At 61.0% G+C, this 13,804-nt stretch overlaps 2 protein-coding genes across 2 annotated transcripts in view; one reads left to right on the forward strand and one right to left on the reverse strand.

Annotated features, from left to right (window-relative positions):
• Positions 1-563: 563 nt before the first annotated feature.
• Positions 564-9,064, forward strand: COMP (cartilage oligomeric matrix protein). The gene is made up of 15 exons (XM_017852663.1): positions 564-761; positions 1,014-1,099; positions 1,336-1,387; positions 1,818-1,990; positions 2,658-2,795; positions 3,061-3,135; positions 3,220-3,378; positions 3,456-3,560; positions 3,651-3,758; positions 4,262-4,460; positions 5,019-5,263; positions 5,798-5,970; positions 6,977-7,119; positions 7,215-7,270; positions 9,044-9,064. The coding sequence occupies exons 1-15, from the start codon at positions 683-685 to the stop codon at positions 9,062-9,064; spliced, it is 1,812 nt and encodes a 603-aa protein (XP_017708152.1). The 5' UTR covers positions 564-682.
• The window catches only part of CRTC1 (CREB regulated transcription coactivator 1), a 48,031-nt gene continuing 42,061 nt past the window's right edge, over positions 7,835-13,804 (reverse strand). Inside the window, 1 exon segment of the mRNA XM_017852664.1 lies at positions 7,835-12,964. Within this exon segment, the coding sequence (XP_017708153.1) occupies positions 12,753-12,964 (212 nt within the window). The 3' untranslated portion in view covers positions 7,835-12,752.

A 13,804-nucleotide genomic window follows, 5' to 3' on the forward strand; every position in this document is an offset into this window, starting at 1 on the left:
CATAGTGGGTGGGCCTGTTTTTTTCAGACACTGGTGACTCTGTTTCCCCAAGTGTGAGCCTTGTTTGGCACTGGAACCTGGGTTTGGCATACAGCAAGCACTCAATCAATCAATAAATGAATGAGCTGAATGCTATGGCTAGAGCCTGTAATCCCAGTTATATGAGGAGTATCGCTTGAGGCGGGGAGTTTGAGACTATTAGCCCGCTCTAATAGCCAGACCTGGTCTCTAAAAATTAAAAAATAATAAAAATAAATTAGCTGGGCTTGGTGGTGCAGGCCTGTAGTCCCAGCTACTTGGAAGACTGAAGCAAGAGGATGCGATATAGCCACACCCCATCACACACATGCATACACACATACACACACACACACACACACACACAGAGTGAATGAAAGTGGAGGCAGTACCCCCTGACTCCCTGCCTCACCAGCTCTCTCCACAGACCCTGGGACTCAGTTTCCCCACCATGTCGGATTCAGCTGCAGGAGACTTAGTGGGGCATTCCGGGCGGGGACTTGAAAGCAGGGGCCAGCGCCATCTGTTTACCTTGAGGCTGGACGCTGGGCAGGGCTGTGGTGGTGGGCCGTCCCTGGGGCCGGCCGTGCCTTGGGGATAAATAGGCCCCGCGGGTCTCGTGGGCGGTAGAAAGCGAGCAGACACCCAGCTCCCCGCCACCGCCATGGCCCCCGACACCGCCTGCGTTCTTTTGCTCACCCTGGCTGTCCTCGGCGTGTCCGGACAGAGCCAGATCCCGTTGGGTAAGCTGCGTTAGCACCCGTGCCATGCCCGCGGCCCCAAAACGGACTGTAGGACCCGTGAGAGGCCCGGGGTCCGGGCTGTTTGGGGCTCACGGACTGTTAGTAGGGTTCGTGCCAGGCGCAGAAAGCAGGTGGCGGGACCGAGACTAGAGGAGCGCAGTGGGGCGTCGGAGGTCCGGGTTCGCTGCGACGGTGGGAGTTGGTGGTGGGGTTCCCCGCCCCATGACCCTCACCAGGTCCCCTTCGCCGCAGGCTCAGACTTGGGCCCGCAGATGCTTCGGGAACTGCAGGAAACCAATGCGGCGCTGCAGGATGTGCGGGAGCTGCTGCGGCAGCAGGTGCGGGGCCCGGGTGCGGGGCAGGGAGTGCCAGGGAGCGGAAGGGGGTCTCCGTTCCCAGCAAGGAGAGAGGAGGTGCCCGAGAAGGTGGAGAGGAGCTGGGAAGGAAAGGGGGTCGGCGGGTAGGGAGTCTCCGGCGAAAAGAGGCTGTGGAAAGGGAGGCCAGGGTAGAGAGAGAGGAGACTCGAGGGACGAGGAGAGGATGGGACCCCGCTGATTCCACCCCACCCCTGCAGGTCAGGGAGATCACGTTCCTGAAAAACACGGTGATGGAGTGTGACGCGTGCGGTGAGCGCGGCCGGGGCGGGAGAGAGAAGAGACGGGAGACAGAGACACAGAGATAAAGACAGAGCGAGGGAAAGCTGGGGAGGAAAAGAGACGGAAGGAGATGGAGGCTATCGGAGAGGTGGAGAGACGAACGGGAATGGGGGGGTAGAAACAGAGACAAAAAGAGACAGAGGCGGTGCGAGAGTTTTGGGGAAGTGAGAGACGCCACGGGGCAGAAAAGCGGGACAGAGACTCAGGGAGAGACCGGGGAGACCCTGCGGGCAGAGCGCGCAGCCTCTAGGGCGGGATCGCGCAGAGCGCAGGATTTCGGGCCGCCCTGGGCGGGGGTTCGGGCGGGAAGGTAAGCCTCCAGCCCCGGGGCGTGGCCACGATACGCTCCGCCCCAGGCGAGCCCCGGTCAGCCCCGCCCCGTCCCCCCCTCCACCGGCAGGGATGCAGCAGTCAGTGCGCACCGGCCTACCCAGCGTGCGGCCCCTGCTCCACTGCGCGCCCGGCTTCTGCTTCCCTGGCGTGGCCTGCATCCAGACGGAGAGCGGCGCGCGCTGCGGCCCCTGCCCCGCGGGCTTCACGGGCAACGGCTCGCACTGCACCGACGTCAACGAGGTGCGCCGGCCCCGACACTCCACCGCCCTGACAACCCCCTCTACCGACCCCCAATCTCTCGCCGCCCCGGAGACCCCTTCCTCCACTGGGGGTGCTCGCTCCGACGAGCCTTTCACCTCCGGGGGCGCACGGCCAGACTACCTCCCTACCGCGGGGGGACGCCCACCCCGAGGATCATCCCCATCACCACCTGGGACGCCCGCTCCCACAACCCCCTCCATAGCTAGTGACGCCCGCCCCCACGACTCCCTCACCGCCGGGGGTGGTCCGCCCCAGCTACCCTCCTCGCCGCAGGGGATTGCCAGTCCCAACGACCCTTCCACAGCCAGGGAACGCACGCCCGGACGACCCCGCCACCGCCGGGCACGCACGCCCCGACGACCCCTGCCCCCCTCTGCTGGGGATGCCCGCCCTCATCCTTCCTCCCCTCGCCCATGAGGGAACAGCCCCCTGGAGGCGCTCTCCTGTCCTCTCCCGGTTGCGCCCTTACCGTCATCAAGGCAAAGTCGTGTCTGACCCCTGCGACAATTGCTTCCATCTCACGTGGCGAACAGCTCCAAGCACTGGCTTATGGCCCTTGAACTTTCCACATCCGACACACTCCGAGGTGCGGCCCCCAGGGCCCAGCTCGAAGCCCTCTGACCCTCTGTGGCCCCTCCTCCCCCAGTGCAACGCCCACCCCTGCTTCCCTCGAGTCCGCTGTATCAACACCAGCCCGGGGTTCCGCTGTGAGGCTTGCCCGCCGGGGTACAGCGGCCCCACCCACGAGGGCATGGGGCTGGCTTTCGCCAAGGCCAACAAGCAGGTGAGGAGTGTGGGGGTCCCATTCTTGCAGCAGAAGGGAAGGGGGCGTCCATTTTGTTTACCAGTAAACTCCTCTTCCAGCCTCTTGCTCTTTTTCCAGCCTCCTTCCAGCGGGAGGGGTGGGGAGAGGAGGCGTTCTCTGCGCCAGGGCTGATCGGTTTGGGGCAGGATGGAGGCGAGAGGCAGGATGCGGAGGAAGCGTGGACGAGGTGGGAGGTCCGGGGGTGTCTGCGTGGGGTGGTGACCTCTGAGTTCCCCTCCCCTAGGTTTGCACGGACATCAACGAGTGTGAGACCGGGCAACATAACTGCGTCCCCAACTCCGTGTGCATCAACACCCGGGTAAGGCCCACCGGGAAGAAAGGATCGCGAGAGGTGGGGCGAGCGGCCAGCGGCCTGCGCTGACCTCCGGCGGCTCGGGCGCAGGGTTCCTTCCAGTGCGGCCCGTGTCAGCCGGGCTTCGTGGGCGACCAGGAGTCCGGCTGCCAGCGGCGCGCACAGCGCTTCTGCCCCGACGGCTCGCCCAGCGAGTGCCACGAGCATGCAGACTGCGTTCTGGAGCGCGATGGCTCGCGGTCGTGCGTGGTGAGTGCGGGCAGGCTGGGCGTGAGGCGGGGTTGGGAGGCGGCCACGCCGGGACACCCACTTACTCTCTCCCGCAGTGTGCCGTCGGCTGGGCCGGCAACGGGATCCTCTGTGGCCGCGACACTGACCTGGACGGCTTCCCGGACGAGAAGTTGCGTTGCCCTGAGCGCCAGTGCCGTAAGGTGGGTGGGGGCGGAGCGGGACTGGGCCGGGCAGGAGGGAGGGCGGGACTTCATGACCACGCCCCTCACACCTGCCGTGCCCGCCCCCAGGACAACTGCGTGACTGTGCCCAACTCAGGGCAGGAGGATGTGGACCGCGATGGCATCGGAGACGCCTGCGACCCGGATGCCGACGGGGACGGGGTCCCCAATGAAAAGGTAGATCTACAGTTCGGCGCGGTGGCTCACGCCTGTAATCCCAGCACTTTGGGAGGCGGAGACGGGCGGATCACGAGGTCAGGAGATCGAGACCAGCCTGGCCAACATGGTGAAACCCCGTCTCTACTAAAAATAAAAATTAGCTGGGCGTGGTGGCGCGCGCCTATAATCCCAGCTACTCGGGAGGCTGAGGCGGGAGAATCGCTTGAACCCGGGAGGCAGAGGTTACACTAAGCCGAGATCGCACTACTGCACTCCAGCCTAGTGACAGAGTGAGTCTGTCTTAAAAAAAAAAGAAAGAAAAGAAAAGAAAAAAAAGGAAAGGCAGAGCTGTGAGCGGGGCCTAGGGAAGTGGGATGGGGCGTGGCTTGGATGAGGGGCGTGGTCTCCGTGATCTACGAGGGGCGAAAAGTTCCCTGCAGAGGAGACGGGACCTCGGAGATTTGGGAATCCGAGGAGTGTGACCTTTGCCCTTCCCGACCTGATCCCACCCTATCACACAGGACAACTGCCCGCTGGTGCGGAACCCAGACCAGCGCAACACGGACGAGGACAAGTGGGGCGACGCGTGCGACAACTGCCGGACCCAGAAGAACGACGACCAAAAGGACACAGACCAGGACGGCCGGGGCGATGCGTGCGACGACGACATCGACGGCGACCGTGAGCTCGATGGGGGTGGGGGGCGGGGAGAGGCGGCGGGCACCTAAGGGCGGGATTCGGCTCCGGGAAGGGACTTGGTCGGTTTTGGAAGCCAGATGGGGTGAGCTGGACTAGGGCGCCCTGGACCAAAGACCATGGTGGCGCGACAGAAAAATGCAAGCTGGGCTGGGAGACCGGGAAAAAGGCAGGCGTATTTAGATGGGAAGGTGGTCCCTGCGTCAAATACCGCAGGCAGAAATTAAGAGTACAGAGATTCAAGCCTGGGGTTTAGAACCTGGGAGGTGACAACTTTACAGATGGGGACATAGGGGCTCAGGGTGGCACACACAGGCACCCAACTGAGTCACCCTGGGAGTGAGAGCCAGTCCCCCTCTCTGGCCTTCCCTTGGATGGGACCATCCATTCTTAAAGTTCCCTTGGGCAGACGCGGTGGCTCTCGGGAAGGGCGGGGCCGAGTGGAGCTGGACTCTGGTGGGGCGTGGCCAATGGTAGATGAGGGCGTGGCTGAGTCTGGGCTCCGCGAGTGGGGATGGGGCGGGTCTGCAGGGAGATAGGGACCCAGGGGGCAGGTTTGAACTCTGGGTGCCAGGTTCTGAGGGCTGGGGCTGGCTTTCGGAAAGGCCACTGCTCTCTCCCCATCCCTAGGTTACACTGCCTTCAATGGCGTAGACTTCGAGGGCACGTTCCATGTGAACACGGTCACGGATGACGACTATGCGGGTTTCATCTTTGGCTACCAAGACAGCTCCAGCTTCTACGTGGTCATGTGGAAGCAGATGGAGCAAACGTACTGGCAGGCGAACCCCTTCCGTGCTGTGGCCGAACCCGGCATCCAACTCAAGGTGCCAGGGTCGTCTGTGCCTGACCTCTGTGGTTCTCATGCCCTCCCATGCCCCTCCCTACAACCGTTTACAGCCCTTATAGCCCTCCAGCCCCCCAGCCTCATACTATGGACCTCAGAGTTGTCCCAGCCCTCCTCTGGGCTCCCACAGTCCCCAAATCCTCCCAGTTCCTTGCACAAGCCCTCCAACATTCTCAAGGTCCCCCAGTCTTCCTATGGACCTGAAACCCTCTTGCAGAACCCTAAACTTTTCCTTAGTTTCCAAGTCCTTCTGCAGAGCCCCCCAGTCCTCCCAGATCCTGAATCTGTCCACAGACTCCCAAATCCTCTCATGAACCTGCAGGCCACTGCCGCCCCCTGTGACCTAGCCACAAGCTGCCATTGGGCCCCTGAAGAAGGCTTCCTTGTGGGTCTCTTATCCAGAACCCTCCTGGCCGCCCACCACCTGCTGCTCCCCACTGTCTCTCCAGGAAGGTGTCTAGGGGGACTCCGGTGGCCCGTGAGGTCTCTAACCATCTTTCCTGGGTACTGGCAGGCTGTGAAATCTTCCACGGGCCCTGGGGAACAGCTGCGGAATGCACTGTGGCATACAGGAGACACAGAGTCCCAGGTGCGGCTGCTGTGGAAGGACCCGCGAAACGTGGGTTGGAAGGACAAGAAGTCCTATCGTTGGTTCCTGCAGCACCGGCCCCAAGTGGGCTACATCAGGTGGGGACTCCACCCCCTGCGGTGGGCTGGGTCAGGGACACGTAGGCCCAGGTGGGAGTCCCCTGATCAGGCAGGGGCTGTGCAACCCTGGTCCCCTTATCTGTACAATAGGAAAGATACAGTGCAGTTAGAATGAAACTATGCTGGTCCAGGCGTGGTGGCTCACACCTGTAACCCCATCACTTTGGAAAGCCAAGGTGGGAGGATTGCTTGAGCCCAGGAGTTCGAGGCCAGCCTGGGTAACATAGTAAGACCCTGTCCCTACAAAAAAGAAAAAAATTAGGGCAGGTGCAGTGGCTCATGCCTGTAATCTCAGCACTTTGGGAGGCCGAGGCGGGTGGATCACCTGAGGTCAGGAGTTTGAGACCATCCTGGCCAACATGTTGAAACCCCGTCTCTACTAAAAATACAAAAATTAGCTAGGCGTGGTGGTGGGGGCCTGTCATCCCAACTACTCAGGAGGCTGAGGCAGGAGAATTGCTTGAACCTGGGAGGCAGAAGTTGCAGTGAGCCAAGATAGTGCCATTGCATTCCAGCCTGGGTGACAAGAGTGAGACTCTGTCTCAAAAAAAAAAAAGCAGCCAGGCATGGTTGCACGTGCCCATGGTCCCAGCTACTCGGGAGGCTGAGGTCACTTGAGTCTGGGAGTTAAGGTGGCAGTAATTGCACCACTGCACTCCAGCCTGAGTGACAGAGCGAAATCCTGGCAAGGACACAGCACACAGTGTGTATCCAGCTAGAAATGGGGCCTCACCCAGTCTGTTTCTCAGTCTCTATTCCATGCTGCTAGCAAGCCCAGGCGCTCTGTTTAGCACCAACTATGTCCATGGCCCTTGATGGTGTTTAGCACCAACTATGTCCAGGAAACTGAGGCCCAGGGCAGAGGCCTCACCTGCTCCCTGTGTAGCCCAGTCAGGGGTACCCATCTTCCAGGGCTGGCCACTGAAGCTCTGAGAGGGAAGGGCCTAGCCCAGGTCCCCTACCCCTCACCATGTCTGACCCTCAGGGTGCGATTCTATGAGGGTCCTGAGCTGGTGGCCGACAGCAACGTGGTCTTGGACACAACCATGCGGGGTGGCCGCCTGGGGGTCTTCTGCTTCTCCCAGGAGGAACATCAGTCTGGGCCAACCTGCGCTTACCGCTGCAATGGTGAGCCGCGAGGGCCGGCGGGCAAGGCAGGAGTCGTGCACAGCAGGCCCTGCGGCCTTCTCGCAGCCCTCACACCCGTTGCTCTTTCCCTGCAGACCACCATTCCAGGGACTATGAGACCCATTCAGCTGCGGCGAGCCTAGGGACCAGGGTGGGGACCCACCTGACAGCAACCCTCACCGTGGCTGGATGGGGGCTCTGCACCCATCCATCCCCAAGGGGTGGCCGTCCTGAGGGGGAAGCGAGAAGGGCTCCGAGAGGACAAAATAAAGTGTGCGTGTGGGGAGTGGCGGCTGTGGTTTTTGCTGCGACAAGACAGTAGGGACGGGCCTCTGAGGGAGGGTTGGGCCAGGGGACCCCAAACCAAGGCCTCAGTGGTGCAGCTGCTGCTGAGTGCCAGTGGCCTGCCAGGGACTGTCCAACTGTGATTTGGGGTTTGGGGAGGCCCCTGGGTCTGCCTCCATGATCCACCACCTCATGGTCACAGGCCTGGATGCCAGCCATGGAAGAGCTGAGACCCCTGATACGGTGTCCGCCCCAGGATTCTGGGGGGCAGGTTTGCAGTCACCCCAGCTTTGGGGACCCTTTCCCTTGCATGGTCTGGGGTGTGTGTGTGTGTTCGGAAGGGCCGAGGCACCTGCCAGGTGCACCTGCCACGCCCAAGTGTCATCCCTGAGGGAGGAGGGAGGGGCTCAGATAAAAGAGGAAGAGCCAGTGACGAAAACATTGGATTTTTATTACGTTTCATTACAAAGGATGCAAAGGTACAAAGACAAAAGCGGCCACGCCGGAGGATGGGGCAGGGACGGCCGAGTGTGCCCTGAGCCACCTGCCCCCGCCCGCTGTGGCCACCCACAATCATGGCCCACGGGATGTCCGTGGCAGAGTATACATGCTGGGGTTGGGGGAGAGCCAGCCTGGGCACAGAGGGGCACAGGCGGGAACAGGGCTCGGACCGGCGGGTTTGCATATATCAGTGGGGCCGCCCAGCCCCTCGGGGGCAGTTTCCTACTCAGGGGCATGGCAGGGCCAGTGGACTTTGGCTGCCACAGCCCTCCCTCCCCAGGCCTGCTGGCCAAGGCCATGGCTAAGTCCCCTTGTCCCTGATGGGCAGGAGGTCAGAAGCGCTTGATGGCTGGGCTGGGCAAGGGTTGTCCCCAAATTCCAGAACACTTCAAGATAGGGGCCACCCCCGGACACCAACACATGCCACCTGTCCCTGGCTTCTGGGGATAGGGTACTGGCCAGGAGCCCAGAAGGTGGACAGAGACTCTGGAATCGTCAAAGCCAGCACCCCAAGGCCCAGCCCCTGCCCCCATCCTGCCCAGGAGGAGCCAGGGCCCTGAGACCTGCAGGTCTGAGAAAGTGACAGGAGAGAAACTGAGGCTCGGGTCACGAGGCACTCGTTCCTGCCCCACCCATGCCCTTTGGAGCTCCCCAGCACCCAGGCCTGGGGGTACAACTTGCTCCACCTCCTGCTCCCAGGTGGAGAACGGTGTCTGTGGCCAGTGGGGGTGGGTGGACACCTGTGCCACACGAAAGGGTATGGGGTGCCTGACCCCTGCCTGGTCAGGACCCTGGAAGGCCAAGGGCCACAGGGAACAGGACACTCAGGTGGAGCTGGCTGGGGAACGTCCCAGGGACCCCCAAATCACACGCCGCAAGACCCCCCAGGAAATGGAGGCCCCTGGTCCATGGCGAATGGGGACAGAAAGAGACCCAGGTGTCCATGTAGCCCAGGCAGGCCTCCCAGGGTGAGGGGCCGAGTCTTGCCCCTGCTCTTAGGCTGTGTAGGGAAGGCTCTGGCGCCCGCACGCCCTGACCCAGAGCACCACACACAGGTGACGCGCCAGGCCCAGGGGCACATCTGTGCCATCGGCTTTGTGGCCCTTGTTCTGAGAGCCCTTGCATCCCACCCCCACAGGGAGGGCCCCTCGGCCTCTGAGACGGCTCCATCAGGACCCAGTGAAGGCGATGGGAGCTGCTGTTTTCAGGGCGAGGTGACAGAGGACCCCTGAATACTGCTGGACCTCACTCTGCCAGTCTATCCCTGGTTGGAGGGCTCCTTGGAAATACAGAAAACTCAGGAAGCAGGTCGCAGCCTGAGTTTGGAAGGATGTTTGGTTAAAAAACAGCTCAAGGCCCACCTAACGGGGGCACCAGGGCCCCCTCTAGGGACAGGTCCTGCTAAGCCTGATCAGGCCTGGGATGCTGGGCAGAAGAGGCTCACACCTGTAGCCCCAGAACTTTGGGAGGCTGAGGAGGGAGGATCGCTTGAGCCCAGGAGTCCGAGACCAGCCTGGGCAACACAGCAAGACCCCATCTCTAAAAAAATAAAATAGAAGCCACCCTGCCTGGCCCCCCATGGGCCTCTGGCAGGCTCCTGTCCCACCTGACCAGGCTCAGGCAAGGTCCCAGCTCACAGACCCCAAGCTTGACATCCAAGCCCCAGCAGGAGGGATGGATGTACATGGGAAGGCCTCCTGGCTAAGGGTCCTCCTGTGAGCTCGCCCCCCTGAGGAAATCAGGCCAAATACACTGATGCCAACACTCTCCTACCCAGAGCCAAAAACTCACAAGCAGGGCCCTGACGGGGGCAAAGAACCCTCTTCTCTGGAGGACACAGAGAGAGGCTGAGCTCAGGCTACACCCTCTGCCTGCCAGACTCACCACCCTGGGGAGTGACGTCAGCGAAACAGGCAGGTGGGGATGTCATGCTCTCAGGAGGAACAGCCCTGGCTGAACTTCACCGTAGGGGACTGGTGCGCCCAGTGGAGGGTCTGCGGAAGCCATGAGCACACGGGTGGGTGGGGAGAGCAGCCTCTAACTTAGCGTAGACCAAGCACACAGGCGGCAGGTCTATGTACATGCCGCAGCCCCCCACACGGGCCTGCCCCTCAGGAAGTGGCTCATCAAATCACTGTATTTTCACATCACAAAGCAAAAGGTTGATTTCCTTAAGCTGTCTTTTTTCAGAAAATCTTGGCAATTCAAGAATATGTAGTAGTGATATTTAAAAAAAACACACGTACACACACACAAAAGGCCATGGGAGGCCCACCCAGGTCCAGGAGGGGCATGAACCCTTTTGGAACGCGGGGATGCCTGGCTGCTGGCTCCTGGCTGGGCCCTGGGGACCTGCATGGGCCCCACTTTCCCTGGCAAGCTTGGACCTCGGTCCACCAGGTTCTCATTGGAAAAAGAACTCCGTAATAGACCGAGGTAGTCACGTTAACACAATGTCACTGTGAATCTGGCTTTAGGATGCTGGAAATGGGCCACGGGCCTGGGATGCTCCGAGATGGGCATCCCTCCTCTCCTATCTGTCTACACCGAAGACCAGGGGACAAGTAGTGGTGCCCGCCGGAGGCTGGACAGACGGGGAATGAGGGCTGATGAGGTTTCCTAGCGTGGTCCTCAAGGCCTTGTTTTGAAAACCGCATCCAGGCGGGTTGCTTGTAATTTTATTAAGGCCATTTTTTAAAAAGTCCTACATACAAGTTTAATGGTAATCAAACTCTCCTATGTACATGTAGTTTTCTTAAAAAAAAAAAAAAAAAAAAAAAAGTCCCTGCTGTCTGCCCCCAGCCTCCATCATGGTAAGAGAAAGTGACCTTGACCTGGACAGACCGACACTCTGCTCCCCCCATACCTTGGAACAAGATGGCAGCAGGAGCAACATGACCAAGGAGCCTTCTCCTATGAGTGGCCACTTGGCTGCTCAGACACATGCCAAAGGCATTGCCGGGGAAAGAGAGGGAGGGATAGTCGCTAGGATCAAACCCAGCTCTCGAGGACAGAAGCCAGGGTGCCCAGGACCCCAGTGAAAGCAGCGGCCATACCACCACAAATAAACGGACACAGCAGAAGGCGCTGGCCTGGCAAGCAGGGGCAAGCGAGAGCCGCAATGCAGTTTTGGGGGGATCAGAACAGCGGTTCCTATTCCAAGGAGAACAGCAGAAAACAAAGCCAACCCCGATGCCTCCCTCACAGGGCCCGTGGTATGGAGGATTCAGGGCGGCTCCCAAGGACCCTGTCACCCTGGTCTTGGAGGTGCTCCTGAAACTAAAACGCACACTGCTATGTGTCTCCAAGTCCACCTGACGTGACCCTGAGCTGCCAAGAAGGGGTGGCCGGCAGACCCCACTGCCCAAAAGAGGGGGCGTGGGCTGGGAGCCAGAGGGTCGGGAGGGGAGGGGGTGAAATGCCAGCTCCACCCAGGTTGTCAGGGAGGACCGTGCTCATCTCAGGGACCCTCGCTCCCTGCCAGTCCCCCACACTCTTGGAGCAGAAAGGTCTCAGCTGCCACTGGTCATGGCGTCTTCACACACACACTCTAAGGACTAGCAGGCACCTCTGGGAGAGGCCAGCAGGGTTGGGTCTTCAAGAGACCCTCAACAAAAAGCGAAGCCCCTTCCCGGAAGTCTGTTATGTGGCCCTGGCAGAGGCACCTCTGCCTACCGTGAGCTCCTGACAAGTCCCTGCCCGCCGACCAGCCCTTTCGTTTTGAGATAACTTGGGGTGAAACCCAAAAGCTGGACACACTGCTTAGACTCAGGTGGGTGACGGGCTGCTTTGTGGCGCGTGGCCTCCATTTCCAGTTAGCTTAAAAAATAGGTAAAGTTGGATTTCTGAAATAAAAACATGCTCTCAGGCAAGTGTTGGCTTAAAAAGTTAAGCCACTCATCTACAACCAAAATGTAAATAGAAACTAAAAGGAAAACAAAACACACAATGAAACTCCCCTGGTCACCTCTCCCTGTACCTTAAATTAACAGCATCTATGACAGGACCGGTGACCACAGTGCGGGACAGAAGGGGCCACGGGTTGTAAAGCCCCAAGAGGTAACCCGTCTCCAGGCGCGACCCCTCACAGGGCCTTCCGGTCACGTCCCGGCAAAGGTGGCCACCAGTGGGCCTGCCTGGGGTGAGGCAGGGCTTGGAGGGGATGGAGACAGGGCGAGGAGGGTCGTGCGGGGTCCGCCGCCCTGCATGCTCTGTCCACTTTGCGCCTGCCCCGGTGGACACCAGGGCTCTGTGTGTGCTCAGAAATATAAAAGACAGCCGTCAAAATAGTGTTTATTTCACTTTGCGTCTGCCCCGCGCTCTGGCGCCTCCTCCCTGGGGCGGCGTGGGGCTCACTCTCTACCTGACCACGGGCTGGGGATGGCGGATGGGTTGGGGGACCAGGAACTGAGGAAGGCAGTGAGAGCTGGACAAACAGTCGGAAAATGCGCCACGGCCCACAGCCCTGGCGGACCATGCGCGCCCCTCCCCTGAGCCTGCCTGCCACGCTGGTTGCTGACACTTCCCGCATCTTACAGGGGACGGCTCAGGCCCCGGGGCTGGGGGCGAGGGAGCCAGTGCAGGGAGGGTCTGCAGGGGTGGGGGGCTCACGGCCTCCGATCCCAGCCCAGCCCCGGGCAGGCGGGTGGGTGGATGGCCCAGCTCGCGGCCTCGCGATTGGGCTTCGCGGGAGGTGGACAACCAGGGGCGGGCTGGCAGGGGGCGCTTGGCGGCATTGCAAGCTCAGAATCACAAGCTCGGCCGTTGGCGAGGGACGGAGCGTGGCCGTCCCCGGGCTGGGGAGGCGCCGTCGGGACGGCTGAGCGGCAGGGTGCCGGCGTGCCCGCTCACAGGCGGTCCATCCGGAAGGTGTCCTCGGTGGCTGGGTCGGCCAGAACCATGTCGGGGTCGTTGAGCATGTGCAGTCCGTCGAGGGTCAGGGGGTCGATCTTGAGTTCGTCCAGGGGAAACTGGCTGTCGGAGTCAAAGCTGACGTCGCCGACCCCAGCCAGAGAGCTGGTCAGTTCTTTAGAGAGGCTGGGGGGGGACTCTCCTGTCACTGGGGGATGGGGTGGGGACAAAAGGCACTGCTTAGCCCTGGCTCCACCCCTCACATCCACGGGTTGGACCAGGCAGGCCTGCTGGGCGACTCTGTCCCCGGGGTATGCTGGCAACATCTGGGGACGTTCTGGCTGTCATGACTGGGGAAGGGGGCGCTACTGGCACATGAGATGCTGCTCAGCACCCCACAGTGCCTGGACCCCAGACACCAGTCTGGCCCCAGATGTCAGGAGCACCAAGGAGAAGCCTCGAGCCAAGGGCTGTGTCACTGACACACGTCAGTGTGACCTGGTGGGGACGGGGACCTCCCTGGCTCTGCCATGAGGTCTCCTCAGCACAAGTCACTGAGAAGTAGGCTGGGGTGACTGAGTGGACCCAGCTGCTGCTAGGGCTGAAGGGAATTCTCGGTTCCCCCACAAAGACCCGGGTTCAAACCTAGGCTTCCACCTGTACTCAGTTTCCAGGTCTGAGAAATGGGTCTGAAAGGCCCCGTCTTTCTGGGCTGTTGAGGCCATTGCAGGGGTGAGATTCTCAGATTCGTCTCCTGAGTCCGAGGCTGGCACGTCCACCCTTGAATTTCTTGCCAACTGCTGCCTACACCCACCGGGTGGGAAGGAGGTGCTGGATTCTGTACTCAGAGCCCAGGCCACAGTGGGTGGCACTAAATACGGACACTTCCAGCTTGGAGGAGGCCAGTGAGGACTGCTCGGGGGGTCGGGAGGTGTCACCCTCAATCCAGCAGCTCTGGCTCATAAGGGAATCACCTTCTATAGCAGGGAGACCAGGTCTGGGTGGCCATAGGAAGGTCTGGGTTCTGTGCTAGATGGAGTCGGGTCTT

This window comes from Rhinopithecus bieti, unplaced genomic scaffold (genome assembly GCF_001698545.2).
Source record: "Rhinopithecus bieti isolate Rb0 unplaced genomic scaffold, ASM169854v2 scaffold_34968, whole genome shotgun sequence".
Classification (NCBI taxonomy): Eukaryota; Metazoa; Chordata; class Mammalia; order Primates; family Cercopithecidae; genus Rhinopithecus; species Rhinopithecus bieti.